Source organism: Drosophila busckii, chromosome X (assembly GCF_011750605.1).
Source record: "Drosophila busckii strain San Diego stock center, stock number 13000-0081.31 chromosome X, ASM1175060v1, whole genome shotgun sequence".
NCBI classification, from domain to species: Eukaryota; Metazoa; Arthropoda; class Insecta; order Diptera; family Drosophilidae; genus Drosophila; species Drosophila busckii.
In genome coordinates this window covers 2,237,219-2,264,176 of record NC_046608.1, presented here as the reverse complement: position 1 = coordinate 2,264,176, position 26,958 = coordinate 2,237,219, and the positions used below count along the sequence as shown (strand labels likewise).

The 26,958-nt window shown below is 36.3% G+C and overlaps 2 protein-coding genes across 3 annotated transcripts; one reads left to right on the top strand and one right to left on the bottom strand.

Moving 5' to 3' along the window:
• Positions 1 to 11,140: 11,140 nt before the first annotated feature.
• On the bottom strand, positions 11,141 to 13,490 carry LOC108605846 (transcription factor btd). Its single transcript, XM_017995654.1, has 2 exons — positions 12,766 to 13,490; positions 11,141 to 12,661 (listed from the first exon to the last, which is right to left on the bottom strand). Exons 1-2 carry the CDS (start codon positions 13,434 to 13,436, stop codon positions 11,248 to 11,250), a joined length of 2,085 nt encoding a protein of 694 aa, XP_017851143.1. The 5' UTR covers positions 13,437 to 13,490; the 3' UTR covers positions 11,141 to 11,247.
• A 7,482-nt stretch (positions 13,491 to 20,972) lies between these two features.
• LOC108605668 (1-acyl-sn-glycerol-3-phosphate acyltransferase alpha) lies at positions 20,973 to 26,013 on the top strand. 2 transcript variants are annotated; one of them, XM_017995459.2, is made up of 4 exons: positions 20,986 to 21,272; positions 22,573 to 22,845; positions 25,015 to 25,148; positions 25,210 to 26,013. In XM_017995459.2, the coding sequence occupies exons 2-4, from the start codon at positions 22,664 to 22,666 to the stop codon at positions 25,875 to 25,877; spliced, it is 984 nt and encodes a 327-aa protein (XP_017850948.1). In that variant the 5' UTR covers positions 20,986 to 21,272; positions 22,573 to 22,663; the 3' UTR covers positions 25,878 to 26,013. The 2 variants fall into 2 exon arrangements, with proteins under 2 accessions (XP_017850949.1, XP_017850948.1); XM_017995460.2 differs by lacking the exon at positions 22,573 to 22,845 and having other exon boundaries at positions 20,973 to 21,096.
• Positions 26,014 to 26,958: the final 945 nt, after the last annotated feature.

Here is a 26,958-nt window from a genome sequence, read left to right as displayed (position 1 = left end):
AGCCCGTACCGGGCTAATCAATGCCAGGACCAGGCAGGACTGCTGCAATGCGATAAGGAATCTGCGCAAATGTATCTTATTATGCTCAAGTGTACGCGATATGTGGCAAGCAATAAAAGTATCTTGTTGACAAACAACAAAAAAAAATAGCAAAAAGAAAATTGCGCACAATGCGTGGCGGGGCGAGTCCTTGCCGCGCCGCTGTCAAGTGACAGGCAGGATATGTCTGGCATATCCGCTGCGCATAAGTTTCCACAGCTACGAGATATAGTACTAAATGCATATGTGTTTAATTTTTCCGCTCTTTGCCAAAATGATAAATGCGTTTCGGCAAACATTCAATATTCATTTCGAGGCAGCAGCAGCAGCCGCAGCACTCGCTCTCACTCTCACTCTCTCTATCTCGCTCTGGTGTTGCCATACAGGAAGCACAAGCTTGACACATGAAACGTCCTGTTGCGATAGGGCGCTGCAACAATAAAACAACAACAACAACAAAATCATAATAAATACAATTTGGCATTTTTTTGTACTACAACAAAACGAATTTCGTATGCGCTTTGCATTTCAATTTAATATTTATGCCTTAAATTTAATAATAAGATATAAAAAAAAATTATATACATATATATTAATTACGTTTTTATTTGATAAAACATTCTTGCACTAATTATTATTTCGCTTAGCTATATGTACTTGAGCTTTCTTATTAAATTAAACAAGTGAAATTTAGCTTAACTAAGTTTACTTTTATTATTATTGCGGCTAAAAATATTTGTAAAATTACATTGCACAATTGAACGCTAAATAATGATTATTGAGCTGAAAATGAGCCAAAAATTATTTGCATTTATTTTTAATATCAAATAAACATTCGTATAAAATGAAATTTAGCTTAACTGATTATAAAAAACTTAATTTATTTTTAAGTTTTACATTGGCAAAGAATTTTAATAATTAATAATAGATTATAATAATTAATGCTAAGTAATGAATTCTGAGCTCAAAATAATTAAAATTAAACCGAAGATTATTTGCACATATTTTTAATAAAACTATTTTTATTTTTCTTTGAGTAGCAGTAGACGAAATTTGTATATAAATTATGATGCTTGTATTTATTTTATAGAAAATAGTCAGAAATTAACTTAACCAACCAAAATTCAAATTTAATTTTTTTTTTTATTTATTTTAACTGTAACTTAGAATTAGTTCGTTAGTACAATAAAGCAGACATAGCAACTGTCATTGAAAATAATGAAAGATAAATTCATTTTGAATATTCTTGCATTGCAATAAATAAAATAAATACATTTGATAAATATTTTATAGAAGTGTGTATAAAGCCTTTTTACAAAATAAATTATTATATAATTAATTATATAAATTATGATGCTTGTATTTATTTTGACGAAAAGTAATCAAAAATTAACTCAAGCAAGCAAAAGACATTGAAAATTATCGAAAGATAAACTGAGTAACAAAACATTTTTTTTTAAATATTTTTTTTAATTAATTTAGAATATTTTTGCAAAGTAATAATTGCAAATATTTTAGCTAACTATTATATAATTTAAATACATTTTTTAATAGTTCTATATAGAAGTGTATCTAAAGTCTTTGAGCTTTGTGGCTGTGGCATCAGTTGAGCGCAGAGCAGCTCTCTCTCTCTCTCTCTGTCTCTCTTACTGTTGCTATCTGTTTGTTGCTGGCCCCATTGTTTGCAGTTGTTTGTCGCTTTTTTATGCATTTTTTATGCATATCGAGTGGCCAGTACATGAATTTGCTGTAATGTTGTACAACAAGTTCATAAAAAATGAACTGAAGCCTCAACCCCAACCCCAATGCCAAACTCAAACTCAAACTACGAACGCTCCATTAGCGTTGATTTATGCGCAGAGCGCTTCTTTTTGTTGTCATTGTCATTGTTATTGTTGTTTTCATTGTTGTTCTTGTTGTTGTTGCTGTTATATTTGCCGTATTGGCGCCAAGTTGCGTCCAGTGTTGGTTATCGAACACACTGCTGACCGTGCGGCATCCATTTCCGCTTCCGTTTGCATTTTTTGCGCGCTTCATTTTTTTTATTTTCTGTTGTTGTTGTCGCTTGTTGTGCACATAAAAAAGTTTATGCAAATTTGCGTGCCAGAAATTTGTTTTTCGCTTCGTTTTTTTTTTGTTTTTTTTTTGTTTTTTTTTTGTTTTGTGTCTGCAGCTCGTTCAAGGGATACAAGTAGTTTGTTTTTTGTTCAAGTACTCAAGTGTTGTTTGTCGAGTGCTCAACAACAAGCATATGTATGAACAAGCGAACAAGCGAGTACAAGTACCACCCGCACACCTCCCCACCACCTCACCATCCACATGTGGGCGCAACGCATATAAAACAAATTGCAATTTATTTGGAAAAACTTTGCGGCTTAAAAACTGTTTAAAAATAATAATTAATGAGAGCTGTGAAGCGAGATAATTTATAAGTTGAATTTAATTAAATGTGTGTAAGTGTAATTTGAACAGCTTCTAATTATGCATTTGTTTCAAATTTGTTTGTATTGAATGTTATAATCAGATAGAAATACAATATTAAGCAAATCTGTAACAAAGCTAACAACAGGCAAGTAACTTGAATGCTAAAACATTTTTATTTATTGTTACTATTTTTAAATACGTTTTGCAACAACATTAATTGATATAGTTTAAGCAAACTGCTAAATTAAATTTTTATATATAATAAATTAAATAATTATTATTAGCCGTATTCATCACAATTTGTATTACTATTTGCACTAAGGATTAGCTAAATTTTTGTTTACACATAATTTAAAATACTTAAGGTTTTTTTAAGCTTATGCTAAATAATTGAAAATGATTGCTAATTTAATTTTGTTCGATTATCTTTAACTATTATAATTCAAACATTTTTTCTTAGACAGCAGCTATATAAAAATATTATGAACTTTGTATTTTTTAAATTAACCAAAAGTAATTGAACATAATTAAAAATACGCAGACAACTTTAACTTTAACTGTTTAATTATTTTACTCCCAAACAATGCCTGATTAGTTAATTTTTATAGTAAATAAAAATCATGCCAAAAGTATTTTAATTTATTATTAATTGCATTGTAATTGTATTTACTTAGCTAACATACTTGGCATTAAAAACAAAACTAAAAATAGCTAAGCCCACACTTTTTATGCACTTTTACATATAAAATTAAGAAAAAAAACGTTAGAAGCTTTGCGAAAGTTTAAACTTGGTACTCATAAAAGTAAAGAGCACAAAGCTTGTTAAACTCATAGCATTAATACTTTGTCAAAGTGTATATAAATGCTGGCAGGCGCGTTAATTACAATTACTTATTATATAAGCAGATGCTTAAAACTAAACAAACGTTTTAAAATAACTTGTGGTACCTGCTCATAGGCTTATAAGTCCACACAACACACGCATTGAGATGACATACATACACACACAGCGACACACACACACACGCACATACACACACAAGTGCGAATGCATTAATACATTGTATCTGTTAGTGTTTTGGCCATAAATTTAAGCACATAATGCTTCATAGTTGTTTGTCGTGGTTGTGGCTGAAGTTTTGTTACATGCATAAATCAAAATGTTGATTTATAATAATTGCAAAAATACACACACACACACACAGAGAGAGACACACACTAGCAGCAACAAATGCTTAGAACTGTCGGCCACATGTCAACCAAGTCAAGAGTGCTTTTGGACTCTTGCGCTTTGCTTTGCTTTTGCAACTGTGTAACTTTTTTCATGTGCATGTGTGTGTGTGTGTTAGCCACGTTATACAGTTTATTGTCGGCGCACACGTCAACGCCAGACATGTACGAGACTTGGGGCAATGGGCAATCTAACAAACGGCATCGGCAACAAAACAACAAAACCGCAAGCAAATGAATTGTGGCGCCACAAGCAGGCCAAAGACATGACAGGATATAAGCGCCACACACACACACACACACACAAACTAAAATTAAAGGATACAACAAAGGCTAACATTAAAATCACACCAAACCAAACAAACAAAACACAAAAAACAGAAAACAGGCGCAACAAATCGATTTCAACTGCGAACTAAACACATAAGCAAAATTTCTGTGTGAAGGATTAGAAAGAAACTTAATCAATTCGCAACGCCGCTTTTTTTTCTATTTATGTGTGTGTGTGTGTGTGTGTGTGTGTGTCTTGCCTTGGTCTAAGCGTTGGGCGTAGGCGTTACCTCTTGCCACAGACATTTAAATGCATTTTTAATAGATTTTTGTGGGTTTACATTCTATTGTTGTTGCTGCTAGATTCGTGACTATATTTATAGACTTCGAATTGTTGTTGTTGTTGTTGTTGTTGTTGCTCGGCTAGTTAAGCAGCTTGATGTGTGTGTGTGTGATGAATTGCAAGTTAGCAGCGTATCAAATATTATTTATAGCTGCGAAGAATGAATGAAATTCATTGCTGCTTTATTTAGCTAACTATTAGCTATTAATAATTAAGACTAACTCACACCTGATTGGGTTTTCCACAATCCTTGGCTCTGTTTATCACTCCCAATCTAAAAGCTTATCAAATTTAAAAACAAAATTATTATTCTTAAATACCTTTAAATATTTCTGCTAAATAAATATATTAAAACATTGTATGTACTTTCAAAATTATTTGAAATCAATTTTTTATAAAATTATAAACGATTTCTAAATCAAATCAATTTTTCAAATATTTATTTACAATTATTTTTTCAATTACTTGTAATCATTGCTTTAGCTTTAAAATAAAAATACAGCAATTAGCTTTAAATTAGATTTAAATATTTTCTGCAACTCTCTGAAGTTGCAACTCAGTTGGTCATTCTCTAAAATGATTCTGTTCTCTAATGGCCACAAGTGTACTGCAATTGATTTATAAACATTATAGTTTGTATGGATTAAGCAATAAACAATAGAATAATAAGGTTAAGATACTTTTTTTATCTTATACATAAATTTATTGATTTATAATTGTAGCTTGGAATTAATTTTATAGTAAAAGAATGTAGCCAAAACAACTGAGGCCTTCGGACTGAATATATAAACTTAATTTAAAAATATACTCCAATTTAATATATGTACATATTATTATATCAGCTGATTAGGTTTGTCACTTAGGCAAATCTTATACAAAAAGCATAATTACAATTTGTATAAATATATAAATTTATATATATATATATATATGTATATATTTGAATCTAGCCACAATTATTTGGCCATATGCAATTAAAGTTTGTTTAAAAAGCTTTTAAGTAGTTGCCTTTATTTAAGCTGCTCAATTGTTATATATAAATACTTATATATATATATATAAAAGTACTTGGGTGTGTTGGCGGGGCGTGGCAAGTTCGTTAATATGTGGCGTAAAAATTTGACATAAACAAATGCGGCTACGCGCGTAGCAATCAAATCAAATTAAATGCAACTTCAAATGCATAACAAACATAAGTGTGAGTGTGTGTGTGTATGTGTGTGGTGTGTCTGTGTGTGTATTTAGTAAATTGTGCCTGGTCACTGTGGAGCCATTAGCAGAGCCCAAAGCTAGCAAGCATTCGTCCTTTGGCTTGTTCTTTTTCTTTTTTTTTTTTGTGTGCTGTCAGCATGAAAAGTGGAAAATTTATTGACTGCACATATGTCGCACTTTTCTTGAGGTTTCCACTGCTGCTGCTGGTGCTGCTGCTGCTTTTGTTGTTGGCCCTAATGGCCGCTTAATACACACATAGTATATAATAAGTAGACGGGTGCGCATAAATATTTTAATTTGTATGCCGCAGATGCCAACAATGCGACAATTGAGTTGTTGAGCCACTTTTTGGTCACTCTTGTGCCCACTTATGTGTGGGCGAACCACATACATGTATCCTTTTGATAGATCCTTAAGTGTGAGCCGTAACGCTTTGATGTGACACGCATTGATTGAGTCACGTGCCGAGAGTCCCAAAAGTCCCAAAAAAAAAAATGCCTAAAGCGTTGCTATTGATTAACTAAACAGTTGCTTTGATTAACTATGCGCGTGCTTATAAACAATTGTCAAGCCAATGTACAAATTTAGTGAAACTAACGATTGAGGTTTAGTTATGCTATATAAAACACTGTTAAAGTTGAAGTCCTTGAATTCAGCATATATTTTGTATAATTTATGCTTAAGTCTTATAGCAGTTGAGTAATTATTTATTTATATATTTACAAGATTAATTATTAAAAAAAATAATATATTAACTAAGTTAGACAGTGCTAGCTGCTAAGCCCATCGACTGTAAGTTAAATTTTTTGCCTTGACAGAAAATTAGAGCAGTCCACACGCTCTAGTTCCATTTCTACAATCCAGCGACTGCTTCATTCCATTTTCAGCACTAATGATATTAGCAGATTAATAGAATCGCTGCAGCATATATAGGATTAATAACATTCAATGTTATTTAGCTTACATTTAGCTTAAGGCCATGCGCTCAAAAAGTTTTAGTAGTGCCCCAAAATCAAAATATTTGTCGACCTGCGGTTTTCACAGGTTTTAGTTTCTAAATTATCTAGAATTTTTGATTAGAGCTTATAGTTTGAAATTCAAACAAAATAAATCAGCAGCATTGTTATTTTTGAATGCTTTATTTATTTTGCATTTTACGACTTTGTTTCTTAATTTTTTGTTGCATTTTGCATGAATTTCAAACAAACAGAATTATACTAATTTTAATTGCAAGTGTCGAAACAAAATAAAAATTATCATTTAATTTCACTTAATAAGTGATTTTTTTTTATATAAAGTAATTTATTTATTTAATCAATTGTAATTTATTTGGCAATTCAAACAAAATTAAGTCAATGGATACAAAAGTAAAATTAATTTTTCAATTGCTGCTACGTATACTTGTAATAATTATTAATTAGCTCTTAATATTATCAATGAATTACAAATCTATTTAATATTTGATATACTTACTTGATCTTACTTATCCTATTAATAACTAACACTAATACAGACCTAATTGGATCATTGCCAATCCTGGTAGCAATTGTTAAGTCTTAGGTCTGAAAAATTAATTGAAAATAAATAATAAATATTTAGTATTAAATATTTTTAAAATGTTGTAAAAATTATAATTTATTGTCGAGTTTGCTTAATCGGCATAAAATAAAAATAATAACAATTCAAAGCTGTATATTATTCTATTTATTATTCTTGCTATTTGCCTAGAACAAACGTTAGATTGCGTAATTAACTTAAACTTGACTGGATTTTATATTATAGTTTATATTTTTAAATAAATGAAATGACATTAACATTGCTTAAGCTTTAGCCAAACTATGTTTAAGGACTAAGCGCAACTAGACCAAGTTCAGCTCGATTAGTTGAGCTCTAAAGCAAGTTGCATATTTTTACCTGAAGAAAAAATAAAAAATTTGTGCGCTTGATTGGGCAAAACTCATTTCGAAAGCTGATTAAAAGGCTCAACGATAAGCAATTAATTTCAGCAGAGATAATCAAGATCTATACACATGAGAGTGCTGAACACATGTCTTTTTGCCAAAAGAGAAAAGAAAAATACACAAAACTGACTGTGAGTGTCGACAAGTAGTTTTGGCAAAAGTAAAAAGTTTTTGTTGTTGTTGTTGGTTCGACCCGCATAAGTTGGGTATAAGCCTTAAACAAACTGAGCCATATGCTGTAATAATTTTCTAATAAACAACACAAAATGTCCAAGACAAAAGATCCAACAAGCAAAAAAAAAAAAAAACACAACACAAATTTATAATCACCGATGACCATGTCAAGCACGCCCACTGAAAAGACCGCAACGTTAAACTACTCTCTAAGTATGTGTGTGTGTGTGTGTGTGTGTAAAAGAGCTGAAAGTATGTGTGTGTGTGTGTGTGTTTAAAAGTGAAAAGTGAAAAACTGGGAAAACTAAAAACTAATAAATAGCAAGTGGCAAATGTTAAACATTTTCCATTTCTAGTCATTTTTTTTTTTTCTAGTTAAGTCATGCTCATGTCGCTGTCGCTGTCTTGTCTAAGGATCTAACGCCAGGACCTTTTTTGTGGACACGCTTGCTTAAGACAAAAGATGCTAAGGGCCACTAAGCAGCGATAATCTCAACTCTCAACTGAGAGCTCTCGAACTCGAATTCGGAAACTCAAACTCAACTCGATTCAATTTGTTGCTGCCGATGACGATGAGTTGCTGTCAGGATCAGTGTGCTGGACGTAACTTCAAACCAGTTTCTGTGGAAAAAGGCGGTCTGCGTGTCTTCTTAAGTCTCCCCCGCTCTCTGCTTTGCTTTCTCTGTGTAAGCCGAAACACAAAGTGCGGCCGATCGTCCTTAACTGTCAAGTGGTTGTATAACATATTTATTATTTACAACTTTGATTAGAAATTAGAGCGATCACAAGTGTCTTGCTTGCCCTTTCTCCAGCGCTCCAGACACTTAAGGAAGCGTGTCACGAGAGTTACCGCAGCAGCGGCTAGCTCGTAAATCTAAATTAACATGCCCCTCATGACTGAAGCGGGACCTGCTGCTACTTTCTAAGTATGTGTGACAATACCTTAACCTTAACTAGCTAGCAGCACTGCACTGAGTCGTAGGCTCTCTTTTCTTTCTATACATAAGTGTATACTTAGTCTATATGTAGGTGGTGTCAGTTAGCGCCAAATTCTTAGAAGAGTTCGTTGCCCATTGGCACTTGAGTCGCAACTGCAGCCAATAGAGCGCATCGGTAGTCAGTTCAAGTGCCACAGCTTAATTAACAAATGTCCAGCGAGTCCAGCAGCTAAGTCTAAGTTAGCTATTTGTACAATACATTCAATTCAATAACAATACCTTACCACTTCCATTCCCTTTAGATGAATCTCAAAACGCCATCTACAGACGAACCTACTTAATCGAAAATCCAAATGGATTCTCCTGATATAAATTACAAATATTTATGAAGTGTAGCACTGTTACGTTTAAAAACTATTATCATCACCATATAGCTCCACCCCTCAGGGGGTGACTGCGGCTCCAATGGATGAACCAAGTCGAGGAAGAATTATCCTATCGTGGGGTGTCGAATTGGAATTGAAGATGCTGCGGTCGCTCGAAATTCGACAACCGGTTGTAATGACCATATAATAATAATAAGAAGAAGAATATAGCTCTGTATGAAGAATTGATGTTTATCAGAGTCTCTCCGACGACCAATCATTTTCGTATGTCCTGATTCCCAACTCCTGCCTGGAAGAGATACAATTAATACAATAAGTTATAATAGCGCGTTTTACTTCACTTCCAGTTCCGAATATCAGTTTCATAGGTTAAGCCCATTTAGACCTTAAAAGGTCTCTTCAGAGCTCGCATGGATTAAATTTGTTTCATTTAAGGACTCAACTTTCAGCTAATTTCATCGAGAAAGTAGAAATTTCTTATGCTCTTTTTATCTGAAAGAAGAAACATAAAGCCCATTTTAGAGATATGCGCGATTGAGCTGCTAGAGTTAATACAACTCTCTTTCAACATATTCCTAATTTATATTCCATCTATTGCTTGAGGCATTCATATGGAACCAAAAATAGCTTTTACCGCAACTGTGCTAGGATTACACCCAACTGAGCTATAACTAGCCTCACCCCTTATATTCCTATTCCTACCTTATAATAATTATTGCTAGTGTTGACTTGTAGGCGATAGAGAGCTGAGATGTATGCGAAGTGAAAGCATTTGAACTCCAGAATTTCCATGAATTATTTTGATAAATAAATCAATTTGAAAACAAAACGTTTGATCTTAAACGAGAGTTGACACCACACACATTTTTGTTGCTACGAGGCTGAGAGGCTGACCCTAGCCCTTGGCTATGGGCTTGCGGTTAGGTGTGGATAGCTGCTTCACACGCGCGTTAATCATACGTCGCGTTGACCGCAAAAGCCAAAACTATGTTTATGTTTATACACATACATATATAATACTTGAAGTACGCTGGCAGCTCAGCCCAGCGTTCAGCTCTGCTTGCATACTAAATAGCGAACAAATCTGATTGATTTATAACTAAAGTCGTTGGCCAGCACGACTCGACTCGGCGGTCCAGTGCGGTACGAGAGAGAGAGAGAGAGAGAGAGAGGGACTGGACTGAGACTGAACTCTTTCGTCTTAATGATGATAAATGATGATGTTATGATTTGTTAATTTTTCTTCAACTCTTTTACTTTTTATTACATGTAAAAAACACACGTAAGTTACGTTTAGTTGTCTGCCTGATTTTTGGGTTTGGTTTTGGGTTTCTTTTCCTGCTTTTTCTTGGGTTTTTTGTTTTTGGGGCGAAAGTGTAATTTTAAGTTGAAGCTCATTAAAATGACAGCACTAAAGACTAGTTCAAGCTGCCATTGTTGCAATGCCTACAACCCCCAACCCAACCCCCTCAGGCTAGGCACTGTGTGTGTGTGTGTGTGTGTGCGAGAGAGACAACACCAGTGCGCGTAGGAGCTTAAGATAAAAATAAAAGCCCGTTTGCGTTTTTTTTAAGGGTTAACAGGATTTAATGCTGTTAAGGGTTGCAGCCAAATAAAATTTCATTTCAATCAAATGTTTTGTGTATTAATTTTTTCTTTTTTATTAAATTTGTGTGTGTGTTTTTTTTTTGTTTTTATAATTTATCTTAAAGACAATTAACAAATTATTATGGTACACAGCTAAAGTTATAATGTATATAAGTAAGAGTTCATATGATATATGTACATACATGCAAAAAAAAAGTATTTCAGTTACTTAGAGCTATGAAAAAAAAATGTATAAAAAAAATTGTGACTTAGCGCTAAGTATAATATATTTTTTATGAATTTTTATGGTTTTTTTTGTTTTTTAGCTTAACAACAACACTAGAGTACAGCGGTCTACGTTTTGGGATTTGATTAGAATGCATTAGGGCATTAGTCGTGTATGTGTGTGTGTGTGTGTGTGTGTGACACTTATGGCGGTTTCAACCGACTGCAGCTATAGTATATACTATATATATATAAGTTATATATATGTTATGCTATATAAAAAAAAATTGAGTAAAGTTAAAAATTCATTTGCTTAGCGACTATATCAAATAGATAAAAAAAAATGTTGTCTTTACTTTTGCTTACTTTTCGATAACAACAACAACAACAACAACAACAAGGAGGAGGAGGAGGAGAACAACACTTAGCTAGGTAAGGTACACTGCAGTCTCTTCGGACTAGGCCGTGGCATGCGGATGATAGGCGGCCCACGCATTATGATGATGATGATGATGATGATGCGCCGCATGGGCATGAGCATGGGCATGGGCATGGGCGGCGTGGGCATGAGCATGGGCAGCATGATGTGCATAGCCTGCATAGCCGGAGCCGCTGGCGAAATCTGTGGCATAGCTGCTGGCTGCGTACTCGGACTTCATATGGCCAATCAAACCCGCATAGCCGCCATTGCTATTGTTGTTACTGTTACTGTTGTTGTTGTTGTTGCAGCTGCTGTTGCTGTTGTCGCTGGCACCGCTGGCAAGTCCGGACATGGTCAGACCGTACTCTGCGGCCAGCTGTGATTCACTTTGCATTGCCAGGGCTGCATAATGCGGCGTTTGATTGCTCGCATTGCTGTTGCTGTTGTTGCTCGCATTGCTGTTGCTGCTGGCTGCTGCTCTAAGCGTAGCTGAGGTAGTTTGAGATGTTTCCATGGCACGATTGCTGCTACTCCAAGGCTCGTAGTTGCTGTTGCTGCTGCTGCTGTTGCTTACTTCATGTTGCTGCTGCTGCTGCTGTTGCTGCTGGAAAAGTGGCGGCGGTGGCGGCAATGCTGCAGTTGCTGTTGCTGCTGTCATGGCTGCTGATTGCTGATAGAGATTTGCATAGGGCGCATAGCCCAAGCTGCTGGCCAGCTCGGGTTGCTCCTGCTTGAATTGCACGGCAGCGGGCGCGGGCACAGCAACGGCTACGGCTGCTGTTGCTGCTGTTGCTGTTGTGCTGCTGCTTTTGCTAAGCGACGACTTTTTGCTAAGCGATAACTTGTCTGTAGATTGCTTTTCCTGCTTGATGGCTGCCGCTTGCTCCTTGGCCTCAGCTGCCAGCGCCTTCTTGCTCTTCTTGTCCTTGAAGTGCGTCTTCTTGTGCTTGCTGAGATGATCGCTGCGCGAGAACTTCTTGGAGCAGATGGGACAGGCGTAGGGGCGATAGTTGGTGTGCGTGCGTCCATGACGCTGCAGCTCGTCGGAGCGCGAGAAGCGCTTGCCGCAGGTCAAGCATAGGAATGGACGCTCGCCCGTGTGCCAGCGCAGATGCGTCTTCAGATGCGAGGCCTTGCCGTAGAGCCGCTCACAGCCGGGAATATGGCAGATGTGCTGCTTGCGGCCGCGCTCATCGGGACCGACAATGGGCGGCAGGCCGCTCATTTCGTTGGTGCAGTTGGGGCAAGTGCAGCGCACGGAGCGACGCTGCAGCTGCGTCTGGAATGCAATGTCGTCGAAATTGAAGCTGGGATAGCTCTGCGAGGACCACGGCTGATAGAGTCGCTCCTGATGCGAGAACCAAGCGGCGCTGGCCGAAGCGGCCACGCCCACGCTGGCGACATTGCCATAGTAATCGGAGGCGTATTGCGCATACGGAAATTGAGTTCTGCTGAAATGAGACGGAAAGCAAAGCGAAACTAATTAGCGTCTGTTTGAGTGGGAGTGGCAATGGGAGTGGGTGTGGTTGTGGGTGTGGGTGTAAATGGAACCTACCTTGTGGGCAATGCACTGTAGGCAGCTGTGTTCCAGCCGTAGGCAGCGCTGGCTACTGCTGCGGCGCCTAGATCCGCCGCTGCGGCTGCTGCTGCTGCTGCGGCGGCTGCTGCTGCGGACGAGGACGATGCAGAGCTGGGCGATGCAGCCGACGAGGCTGAGTTGGCGCCTGGCACGGGCGGACTGGCCGATATGGAGGCGAATGATTGCGCTGGCGATGGGAAAATGCTGGGCGACACCGATGCGGATGAGGCGGCCGACTGTGATATGCTCGAATTGGGCGAGGCGCTGCCCGTGGACGAAGCTTGCGGCGGATATTGCATTTCCATTTTCATTGCTGCGGATGCTGCCGATGTTGCTGCTGTGGCTGCAGCTGTTGTGGCTGCTGCTGCGGCTGCTGCTGTTGCTGGCTTGCCGTAGAGTGATAATGGCGAGGAGGCTGTGGAATTGCAACTGGAGGCGGAGGTGGAGGAGGCGGACAGCAGCGTGGCGCTAATAAAATCATGCGATTGCTGTTGTTGTAACTGTTGTTGCTGCAATTGCTGCTGCTGCTGCTGTTGTTGTTGATGCTGCTGCTGCTGTTGTTGCTGCTGCTGCTGCTGCTGTTGATGCACTGCTGTTGGCTGCGACAGCGCATAGGGATTCAAATAATTGCAGGCGGCGTCAATCATGTTGGCAATTTGTGTTGCTGTTGCTTGTTGCTTGTTGCTACTGATGGCTGCTGGCTGCTGGCTGCTGGCACTTATGCTTTGTTATTATTGCTGCTGTTGTTGTTGTTGCTTTGTTAGCAATTTTCGCACATTGCCGTTTATTGATTTAGTTTGCGCTTTTGATTATTGTTATTAGGCAGCCGTCGCTTTGTTGCTGCTGCGGCTGCTGCTGCTGCTGTTGTTGTAATTATGGCACGCTTTTCACTTGAATATTGTTTTATGCACTACATACACATGCGGCGGTCTTTGTGTGTGTGTGTGTGTGTGTGTGTATCTTAATAATTATAGCCTTTGCATAAAGCGACGCACGCTGTTCGCTTTAAGTTTGCTGCTGCTCCTTTCGATAATTGCAGTGTAAGCTCTGACGTCGACGTCGACGCTGTTGCTGTTGCTGCTGCTGGTTGTCAATAATAATTTTTGTTTTTGGGTTCGCACAGTGGCAACCGCAAGCGACTTGACGCGAAAACTAATTCGAAATTCGTTCGCCGATTCGATTCGTTTCGTTTGACAGTATGTGTATAAAGTATATTCCCAAATGAAATGCACTGCACTCTGCACAACATAAAAAAAAACGAAATACACAAGTTACGTCGCTGCTGCTGCTGCTGCTTGTTTAGTATGTGTGTGTGTGTGTGTGTGTTTTTATATTTTGCTCGACCAACAACAAACGTTCGTTCGGTTCTTCGCTCTACTTGGTCTCGGTCGCTGCGCTCGAGATACAACCACCGGTAATTATCGTTGTCGACTGAATTCCAAAACGCAGCGAGAGAGTCTAACAACGTACAAAACGAATCACTGATGACGGCAGCGGCAGCGGCTGCGACGCCAGCAGCGGCATCGTGCTGTGCTCTTTTAGCGCAAGCAACGGTTCGCCTTGCTTTGCTTCTCTTCTGTTGTGTGTTTGCCCTCTCGCTTCGCAAGTCCCGCTTCTTGCGCTAACCGCATGGCTTGCTTGCTTGCTTGCTCTCTCGCTCTCGCTTGCTCACTCACTCGCTCGCTTTGTGCTCTCTGTGCTGTTTTCTGTTCTGCGCTTTGTCCTTGCATTGTTGTTGTTGCTTTTGCTGCTGCTGCAGCCCGCAGGCGTTTTGTTTTAATTTCTATGTGTGGGTTTGTGTGTCAAAGCAATTGGGTGAATGCTGAGCCGAGAGCATTACTCTTCGCTCTCTGCTCTTCTCATATATGTTGCGAAATACGCTTCGCGATCTTCACTAAATATACATATATTTTGCATTTATTTTGTATCAATTATTACAGCGTTGCCGCATAATTCAAATATCAATACAATAACAAATAAAAACTAATAAATTTGTGGTCGCGGCCCAATGAAATAACTGTATTTAAAGGGGCGTTACCAAACACCACGACAACGATAACGACAGCAAGCGCGCTCTCTCGCTCTCGCGCTCGCCTCGCCTCGCTCTTGCCTGTGTGTGTGTGTGTGTATGTGTGTGTGTTTGTTTGTGTTTGTGTGTGCGCTCGCATTAATCAGCGTTGTTGTTGTTATTGTTGCTGCTCTGTTACCCATTTCGGTGGCTTTTGCTTTGAGGGGAGCCTTTTTATTAAGCGCGCCCCGTCCTTTTTATTATGATTACGCATACGCAACGTGAAGCGGCAGCAACGCGTTGCTGCTGTTGAACTTAATGATGCCTCCGGTGTCCACCACGCAGCATGCAGCATGCAGCATGTGGCATGTGGCATGTAATGAAACGGAAGATACAATTACACTCACAAAAAGATTGAAGCTTATGTTCTCGCTTAAGCTTAAGATTTATGACCCCCCCCCCCCCCACCCATTGCCATTCTTCTTCTTCTGCTGCCGCGTATTAAACCAATTACAGCTCTGTCTTAGCAACAATTGAACGCCCATTGCATTTGCCTATGAAATGCGTTCGAGCTCCACAGCCCACGCCCATTGCGAATTTGCCCCACTTAACAAACAGTAGGTCAGACTTGCAACAAAAAAAGAAAAAAAAAACAGCATTACAATTTTCTAATAATTATGCATCAACTAAATTATTATTATCAACTAATATTAATTAATATTATTAAAAAATGTAACAACGCTACCTATTCTATGACTTTTACTTAATTTACTTACTTACTTTTTTAAATTAAAGTCGCATTTATTGTTGCTCATTAAAAAAGCATAAAAAATAATCACAGAGTTTTACATTTCATTACAAAGTTGTTGACTACTATATAAAATTAACATTAATATAATACTAGAATTTAGTGCTCTCGCTGCCTAGAATTAAATTCTTGTTATTATTATTTTAATAATTTATATGTTAGTTAGTCTTAAGATATAATTGGTAAAGCAGTATTCTTACTTACTTTAATTAATTATTGCCTTATAGTATCAATAAAAACTTTAAATGAAACAAAAAATTGTGTTTTTGTATAGAAGTTTTCGTTTTATTTAAATATTACCAGTGCCTTGAAATAAATAAATAAGTATTAAAATAAATAAAAATAATGAAAAGACGAGAAGTTTCGGTTTTTTTTAAGTAGTAAATATTTAATATTTACAATTCAAATTTAATAGATTAATAAAAGCTAAAACAATAGCAGAAGTTTTAGTTTTATTTGAATATTACCATATTACCTTTAAATATTAATAAATAATTAAAAATTAAAAGTAAACAAAAAAAAAAAAAAAGTGTTGGTTTTTTTTAAGTACTAATTATTTTTCCAATAATTATTAATATTTCTTAGTAATATTTGCGATTAATAAAAGCTGGAAATATCTAATATAATAATAATTAGCTCATTTTATATAATCATACATATATATATTTAATAAAAACAATTTTAAAGAAACAATTTATTAAAATAAATTTAAGTATTAGGAATACATTAATATATATTTATTTATTTATATTTATATACGTTTATATTTAATTAAATTTTATTTTTACTAGTATATTTATTTCAAAATAAAAAAAGGATATTCAACTGATTACAAGCTTAAGTAAATTCCAAAGGATCAAACAATCCGCAGTCAAGTCTATCCGCTGTGGAATCCTTTCTTTCCGTTTCCCCAAAGGCTAATCTAAGCGCTAATCAATTGATTAGAGAGTGCGAGCCCACCAAACACCAAACACCAAACACCAGACGCAATCCTCAGCTGAAAAACACAAACAGAGAGTGGACGGTGGACGGACCTTAGCGCACTTGAGCAGGAGCGGACCAACGGGCTGGGAACGGATCAGCGAGCAGGTAATCTAAAGTTTCCCTTGTTGGCTTTTGCCTTTGACTTAGATGCGTTTAGCGGAGCAAACAAACCAACAAAGCTTCTCGCTTCGAGTCCTGTGTCCTGAGTCCTGAGTCCTGTCTTGGGTTTTCTATGCAAAATGATATGCTAATCCTCGAGAGAGGATTAAATGCATACCTGGGCTACGCTTGAGACACAATTTGCGTCCAACTGAGCAGATTAAAAACGTAGCACGCTATGATCTCTTTGGTGGTCTCGGATTAAACCGCACCCCAGGCCTCGGCCGAGCACCAGGTCAGGGTATCGCTCCATAGCTTGCTAGCGAATGGTGGCCAGTTGGGTGGGTGGTTGCTGGTGACCATAAATGCATAATCCACGTTTTACGATCGCTTAGCAGGAAAAGTCAAAGGATCGTCTGCGGTAATCCGCAAGCAAAGTTGTGCCCTCACCCCTTTCGGGGTCCGTAACTCTTTCCAGGTAGCAGTACCCCTAGTACTTTCAATTGAAATTTCATTAAATTTGCATTGCAAACATTTTGCACGGCCGTAACGTAAATCCGCATCCCGGAACCCATAGCCCATAACCCATAACCCGTTATCCCTTCGTACACGAACGATATGCAGCTTTATTTTAATTGGATTTATGGGATTTTCGCATCTAAATCCTTTCACTGTCTGCAAATATTTTGCCCGTTCTAGCGTTGGCTTTCCAAGATTACGACGCATAATCTGGGGGTTTTCACTCACCAATTGCCTTTGAGCCCAAAAGTCAGCCAAAGAACAACTCGGACAATAAACAATATATATATTGTATGTTCTGCTGAAGAAGATTTCAACTCTTTATGCTCTTATTTATTTTTCAGTTTGGTTCTATATAGAGGCTTAATGTTTGGCTTACAATTAGTCAACAAATCATTTGTTATATATTATATTATATATATATTATATTATATGCTACATATTATTTATATTTTTATATAGTAAATATTCATTGTCAATTTTGCTTCACTTAAGCCAATTTATATAAAAAAAATATCTTATATAGCAAAATATCTTAGATAAAGAAACAATAAAGATTTTGAGAGTGCAAATTGTTAGACAACAAAGTAAGTTTGCTTGATATATTTAGAAGATTAATCACACAAATACAAATATAAAGAAGTCGCTTCAAAAACAACAAATTCCAGAACATATTTCCTTAAGCGAATCCACTTTGTCACATTTATATTAAATATATCATTAATATATAAATTTAATTCACCCATAAGATATTTATATATATTTAATTATGCTTCTTAAGTCATCTTTAAAACGAATTTAATTATTATTTTCAATATAATATTTTAGGACTGTCAGTAGGGATAAAATTATTAAATTTGCAGTACTTTATAGTATTTTATATATTAAAAAAAAAAATAAAAGTTTTAAATAAAAATGGTTGTAAGGTATAAAAATAAATATTTAAATAAATAAACATATATATATTAAAAAAATATATTACAATTATTTACTTGTAATTTCAATAAATTGTATAAATATTTATGTATATATTTCTAGTAGATTTAGTTTGTTTCTTTTTATTTATACAAATATAATTTACACAATGGCCGTCAAAATATATTTTACTTAAATTCGTATATTTTTTTTTTTTTTTATTTTTTTTTTTTTTTAAACCAAACTTATCTAATAACTTTTTTGTTATTTAAATCATAAAATGAAAAGTGCTATGTATGCTAGTAAATCAAAAAAAGAAACAATTTGTATGCTATAATTTTGAATTTAAAATTTATAAAAATTAGAAGCTCCAGCGCTACAAATTGAATTTATTTTCACAATATCTGCGAAAGAATCTTAAGCGTTTTCAAAATTAAAATTAAAACTCTCTAATCTGCTGACTGCATCACAATTGGCAAAGAAATCAGAAATAAATTCAGCAGCTGTTGCAATGCTATATAGCAGGCTATATATGACATTTGTGCCACGCCCACGCGCACACGCTGCAGCGATCAGAGATCACCGATCTCTTCTTGGGCCCATGCGACAGATTGCGCAATAGTTGGTGCCCCTTTCCCCTTGCCCCTTTGAGCTGAAACTATTGTTTTTATAGATTGTCGGCACACTTGTTACCAATCCGGAGGCTTCCAGGGAATTCAACAAATGCAAAAAGCGAAATACAACACAAGTAACAAAAGGAGAAAACAAAAGAAAATGAAAATGATGTATAATAAATTGCAATAAAGGAATGAGATGGCAAATGGATGAGAAACGTGGTAACTGGAACCGCGAACAAGTTATTAGAGACCAAAAGGTCATGGGGGTAAATTCGGGTACTCCGAGTTCGATTTCGAGTTTTGCACTAAAAATGTCAACAGCATCAATTTACAGCCGTTGCGGCAAATTCAGTGCTGAAACAAGAGGATTCTAACACAATTCGGGAAATCACTTGACAAAAATCTCAAACCTCTCGCGTGAGCAGCACTTGTTCGCCCCGAGTGAGAGAGCGAGAGCGAGAGCGAAAGCGGGAGCGTCTAGAATTGAAAGCAAAGTGCCGACACAGAAATGGGAATGGGGTGTCGAAATGATCATCAGTTGGGCGCCCCGTGGCGGTCTCGCTCCTCAGATCTTGCACCGCACGCCCCGCTGTGCTGTGTTGCGCTCTTTGCGCCGCAACCAGTGGCAGTGGGAAAATTTTTACTTGTGCAAAAAATTCAAAGACACAGAAAAGAAATAAAAATTAGAGGCAATAGCAACAGAGTCAAACGCAGAGGCGACAATGCCAAGAGGCACAAAAGGGCCGAAAAAGAAAAAAAACAATGCAATCATTAATTGGTTCAACTACAAATTGCAACTTGCTCCCTTTTCTTCATGCCGCTTGCAACCTGCCAAATGTCTCTCAATCTTTCTTCATTTTACACTCGCGGCTTGTTTTATCCTTGCGCCGAGCATTGAACTTCGATTTTTTATTGCCAATTATTGAATGACAGCGCTTGTTATATTTACTTATTTGTTAAGCTTATTTAATACAATCAACTTTAATTATAATATAACTCATATTCTTTAATGTTTTGTCTAGATTCGCATATAAGAACGTATCTTTTTACCCTCGCCATCTAGCAGCATAAATTTGAAGCTCATCACGCTACCTGTTGAGTGCTCAACAATCGTCAAGTAAAATCCACTGCGCCATCTAGCGCTCAAAATGTTCTCACAGGCACAACAAGCAGAGACACGAACCTACGCCAGTCTAGCTAACAATGTAGGTTTGAGTTTCTGTGCGTCAAACGCTACAGGGCGCCTAATTGCACCAGTTACTGGCTCACGATTAACATACGATTAATGCTCCGGTTTAATTTAATTATTCAAAAACATGTGCTATATACCCTTTTACCTTCAAATGGCAAACAAACTATATTACAATCAATTAATAGTGGAGAGATTACAATGTTGAACAAAAACACTAATACAAGCTAAGGTCGAGTAGTTATCGATACTTCGATTCAAATTTACTTCTCCCCCTTAAATAATAATTAACCAAGCCAGTGCTGCCATTTTAGCTGAATTTGGCTAGAACTAGGGCCAAAATTAAATATTTAATTCAAGGCATAAATTAATGTAACAACAATCATATATGATAGTTATTTATTTCTTGTAACGTTTATAAATAACATTATGCTTATAATTTATTTCACTTTTCATTCCTATGGATAAATGTACACATATATGTATATCAAAAGTAGCATATTCACAGAGTATGTGAAAATAATATCATAATATTTAACGAATATTATAGGACATTAGTATGTTACGCCTAAAAGTCAGACTCTGCTGGCTTTATTGTAAAGAAGTTAATAAGAGATTAACTATCTTATTTAAGGATCTAGACTTCCCGATTAGAAAAAGTTTGACGGAAAAAATGGAGCCTGGCAGGCTTGTTCATAGTACTTCAATTGATGAATTAGATTCAGTCGTTCACTTGTACAGTAGTTCTGTTGCTCGTTCAGTCACAATATTATACGATTAAGCAAGTTTTTAATATAATGAAATATCAGTTTATAATAAAATAATACAATACAATAAGATGTTAGCTTTTTAGTTTATATTTAAATCATCTACATGAAGGTTGAACAATCGTACGGATGAACAGCTGGATGTTATTCGTTCAGTTTGATGAGTAGTTCAATTGAACTTGTTCTGAACCATTCGTCACAACTCTATTTTTTATGTTTGTAATTTTCGCGCTCTACGTCGGTCTTGTCGGGCTCGGCTCGCGCGCAAGTTTTTTTTTGTATTGTTGCTATTGTCTCACGTATGTCAATTGTATTATATTAAAATTGCTCAAGTTAATTCTGTGCTCGTGCGTGTGCCTGTTTTTGTATATGTGCAAATACATAACTGTATTTATATCTGTGTGAGTGTGTGTTAATCCCAGCTGAAAAAAATCTATGCAAAAGGAAAGAAAGAGAAGCGCCGACCACGCAAAAACAAAAAACCCAAGCCAAAACAAAATAAGCAAAAACAGTTAATGAAATTGAAGGCGAAGTGCAAAGAGGAACAACAGCAGCAGTAGCAAATAAATTTGCAGATGTAATGCACTATATTTTATTAATGTTTTTTTATAATTGTCTGCTGCATTTTATGCAATTGTTTTGGTTGTTATCCTTAGCGATTACAACTGTATTGGTTTATATGTGTATGTGTGTGTGTGTGTCATTGCCTTTTGCCTGTCGCTGGCGTCTTTTGCAACCCCTTAAAGTCTTTAATGTTTTTGTTTTTATTTTTGTTATGCTGTATATACATGTATGTGCATTAATACATATGCATGAATGTATGTATGTACATAGCAAAGACGTGCACAGCAGACAGAAGCAAGAGTTTTGACCGGCAAGCGGCACAAACAAGAAGCTGAAGCATAAATTATATAAAGAGCATCGCTTACATACACACATACATGTGCATTTGCAATAAAAGTTGAATTATTTAATTCAAGCCTAAGAGCATAAGTGTATTAATTTAGTTAGCACCACTTTACTTAAATTGATTTTCACTTATTTTTTATGGTTTGTTTGCATGACAATAACGGCAAATGCAAAGAATGCGATACACACATGCACACACCCACACACACCCACAACTTTGTATCTCTTTTCCTCTCTTGCCGGCATACAACTTCCCACTTACATAGACTCCAGCTCCCATCCTCTTTCACTCGCATACACATGCATACATAGCATACATACTTAAATGCAATTACAGTGTTGTCCACTTAAATGTCATAGTAGCAGTCAGCAAGTTACACTGGCAAGCCAGGGTATAGGGGTTTACGTATATATGTGTGTGTGTGTGCATATGTATGCACCAATACCAATTAGAGCATGTGCACGTGAGTGTGTGCGTGTGTGCTATGCTGCCTGCAGTTTTTGCTTATTTAGCTTTTTTCACGTCAATCAAGCATTTTGAAGATCAATTGACAGAATTCAAAAATTGCTATAAGTTAAAACTTATAAACAATTTACGTTATGTCGTATTTCTAGTTCGATTCAAAATAAATAAAATTTAGTGTAGTAACAAATGTTCACCAACATCAATTCTTCAATAAATGTAGCTTGGTTTATTGTCTGACTTAATAATTAATACTAAATATAGATTTTTAGCTTTTTTTCGACTAAAGCAGCTTCAATAAGTTTAGCGTCCATAAAGTTAACAGCACTGACTTGACTATGCATACTTACATATGTATGTATGTATGTGTGTGTGTGTGTGCATTTATGCGAATTCTTTTATGCCTATCTTCACTTCAAATTGTTTACTATCTTTGTCAGCTACACACTTCAGTTACTTCAAGTAATAAAAACGAATTGTATGTGATTTACTTTTCTACTTACAGTTGCTAGGAAAAGACTGCACCCCAGTTCTGATAAAAGAGAGAGAGAGAGAATTAAGCGCACTCCCCCCTGGTTATTACTGGACCAAACATAATGAGCACGTACTTGGAATTATTCGGGCTATTTGTGCTGCTAATGTTGCCATTTTTATATGAGACAAATCACACATTTCGTTACTATTTTAAATTTCTTATCTACTATGGCATCGTATCGTTCAATGCGATTATATTGATACCTGCATTTCTTACACGACCCTGCGATGTGCGCAATCTATTGTGAGTATAAAGAGTCAATCTATAAATTTGTAAAGCTTTATTACACAAACTTATCTTATATGCTTTTATTTAAATTAATTGAAATTGCCAAGGATAAACAAAAATTTTTATCTGAAACTGTTGAAAATAATTAATTAAATTGAAATTAATATTTCCCTTTAAAAGTTAAAAGTTTAAATTCTTTTTAAAGTAGCCTTCATTTTGTTTATCCAGAAATAAATATTTCCCTTTAAAAGAAAGCTCGAATTTGAATATTCTAACTATTCTGAAGTCTTAATTAGAATAGGCTTTATTTTAGTTTTTAATCTAAAACACAAGCTGCATGAATTTTGTATTTGTCCAATATTAGTTAACTGACTCTGAATGGTTCGTTAATAAACTCTATGTGTATTTGTTTGTATGTATTTATTATGTAGATAAACCAATCGCAGTAAATACAAAAGAAAAATGATTTAATTTTTATAATAGACCCGCGAATTATATAGACCCAGACCCACTATTAACCATAAAATGTTTGCATGTACACACAGACAACACACAAACACACATACATGCAAGTAACTGTTTGCACATGTGTGTGTGTGCAGTGCTTATTTTAGTTATTTGAGAAATCGATATGCACTCGTAAAGCTTTTTGGTTATTTCTCTTAACCTCAAATGCCATTTATGCAAACTATACATAACTATGTATATCTCGTCTAAGGGTGACCACAATTAGCGTTAGCATTAGTTGGTGTGTTACTCGCGTTATTTATTTCTGTCTATATTATAAATATATAATGCTATTTTTACTGTTACTTTTGGCATTAAAAAGTCCATAAATATTAACGAACTGATTGTTGGCTTTCAAAAGCCCGCCCAATGCAGGTGTTTACTCGACTGTTCCATAAATTGGGCAAACAACAAGAAATCTGTTTGACTTTTGGCCTTGTAGCGTGGCCAGCTTGGCACGTGTGTGCCACCCACTGGCTGGGGATGGGTGTTGAGCTAGTGGGTGCCAACTGTCAATAGCTGCGAGGTCAGTTAACTGCCATTTTTTTCTTTTGAGTGAGTTCTGAAAAATTTCATTTAAGGACTATTTATATATAATCATTTTAATGGCTGTTGCACTTTTGTTAATATTTATTAATTGTTCTATAATTAAACAAGAAGAAGTACTATAAGCAGCAGAAGTTGTTTCAGCTGATTTTTTACTATATATAGATAGTGTAGATATCGATAGTATCTATAACAAAGAACTTAATTATATTTCAAGAAAAATTACTATGTATGTTTCCCAAATTGAACAAAAAAAGGTGACATATTAATAATACATATTAATTATATCGAGTGCATTTTATTCATCGATATAATCGATAACACAGAACTTATATGCATTAAAATGGCAAGAGAAGTTGCCAAAATGCTCAGATCTTTCTACAAATTTCAGCATATTGAAATACCAATAATATTATTTATTTATTGCATCAAGTGCATTTTCTTTATCGATCCCATAGAACTTCAAGTTAAAAAAAACCCAATTTGGTAAATATACCAAATTAGACAGAAAAGTGTCGAAACAGCAATTATATTTTTTTCTTATTGCATCAAGTGCATTTTTTACTCATTCATTCATTTATTTACACATTTGTTGACATTTAATTTGCGCATTTTCCGCCACTTCCGCATTGATATTGATATTTATTTAGTAATTTTTTCAAGTAATTTAAGCGCATTTAAGCTGCATTTTTATCTCTGCTGTAAATGTATCTGCATTTATTGAAAATAAATAAATGCAATAACCTGCATCAATTGCTAGCAGTTGAAGGTCTTTGCCGGCTGGTCGACTCGACTGCCCTTGCCTTGCCTTGGGGCTTACCTATGCTTGCATATTGAATATTACACAACCCTCCCACACACACACACACACACACACACACACACACGAGCTATGTAATTTGATTTGAGCTTGCCCTGGCCTGGCTTTCAATCGGCCGTGTGTATTATTTCAATAAGTCAGACATGGCTGAGCTGAGGGACTGAGAGCTGAGCCGAGGGGTGTTCTGTTCTGTGTTGCATTTTAATTATTTATTGACATTTTGCATTTACCAATAGATGTAGAGCTGACAGCTGGGTGCAAATAATTAAAGGCAGCTAGCTAAATAATCGATTTGCCTCTTATTGTTGCAGATGGGCGAGCACTTGGTGTCATCGGGTTACGGCGCTGGTTGGACTGCGCTGGGAGCTGCGCGGCAAGGAGCATCTGGAAAAGGATCAGGCCTGCATTATAGTTGCGAATCATCAGAGCTCGCTCGATGTGCTGGGTAAGTTGAAATCACTTGAATCAAACATAGAATATAAATTAACATTTGATTGATTTTGCAGGCATGTTCAACATCTGGCATGTGATGAACAAGTGCACGGTGGTGGCCAAGCGTGAGCTGTTCTATGCCTGGCCCTTTGGCTTGGCTGCCTGGCTGGCGGGCTTGATATTCATCGATCGTGTGCGTGGCGAGAAGGCCAGAGAGACTTTGAATGCTGTGAATCGACGCATTAAGCAGCAGCGCATTAAACTTTGGGTATTCCCGGAGGGCACCAGACGCAACACGGGCGAACTGCATCCGTTTAAGAAGGGCGCTTTCCACATGGCCATCGATCAACAGATACCCATACTGCCGGTCGTCTTCAGCTCGTATTGCACCTTTCTCAACGACAAAATGAAAATACTCAATTCGGGTCGCATTGTCATCACTACGCTGCCGCCGATTAGCACCGAGGGACTGACCAAGGACGACATCGATACGCTTATGGATCGTGTGCGCGAGCAGATGAGCGAAACCTTCAAGCTCACCTCGGCCGAGACGCTGCAGCGGTATAAGCCGCCACAGAAATCAGCACCGCAGGCGGTGGTCGATGGCGCCGAAGCAGTTGCAGTGGCTGCTGCAGTGGCCAACAGCTCTGCCGGCTATGCGCAGCTGCATGTGGGCGCGGCTGCCTCCTACGAAAGCTACAAGAGCAGCGCTGGCAAGACGAGCATACTCAAGACGCTCTAGGCGCTAAACACACACACACCCACACACACACACACACACACACAAAGTATTTTGAAGCAAACTGCGAGCGTCAGAACTGTCAGACTTGTATTTGTTATTATTTATACTCTATATATATATACATATGTATTTTTTTTTAACTAATACCAAAGTAGCACATTTTAAAGCACGCTATGCAACACTATTTTTTTTTTTTTTATTTTAATTTTAAGTAATTGTTTTGCATTTTTAATTTAAGCTTACAATTTTCCAATTGCAATTGATCTCCCAAATTTAATACGCATTCCATTTAAGCTATTTCGGCCATAAAATTAATAAACTTGTTGCATAGCCTAAAACATACTACGTAACTTTTACACGATATATATAAATATTAAAACTAAAAAGTTATACACACACACACACACACATATATATATTATATTAAACTATTTATCAAATGTACTATTAGCAAAAACAATTCTTAAACGAATTTCTAAAAAAAATGCAAAATGTGAAGCGTAGTTTTTTGTACTAAAAAATAATTAAAATGGAATTTTAAGCTGATGAAATCAAAAACCAAAGCTGCTAAGTAAACATTTGTTTGTAAACTTATGTAGGGTTAGCGATCTAAACGCATACAAAATGAAATGTTTACACACATTTACATATACATATACATATACATATATATAAACATATAGTATATAAGCGCTCTCAGAATTGTGCATTAAACAACAACTTTGTATATAGCCCTGCAAATGGCAATTAACAGAATTTTAAAAGCGCTTAAAAGTTAACATTACAAATAATAATAATAATAACAATAATACATACATATTAACTACATATATTAAAACTATTTTCTTAACGCTTATTGGGCTGCAACGTTTCATAGCATCTAATGGTTTTAATACATACACATACACATACACAAACAAACAATCTATTTATATATAAAAACATATAGCATATATATGCTTTATGCTAATCGAGCATATTATTGTAACTAATGTTATGTTAAATTCCAAATATTGTAAATACGCGGAGAAAGTGAGAAGAAAGTGCGAGTGATAAGACAGAAGACAGTGAGTGACAGAAG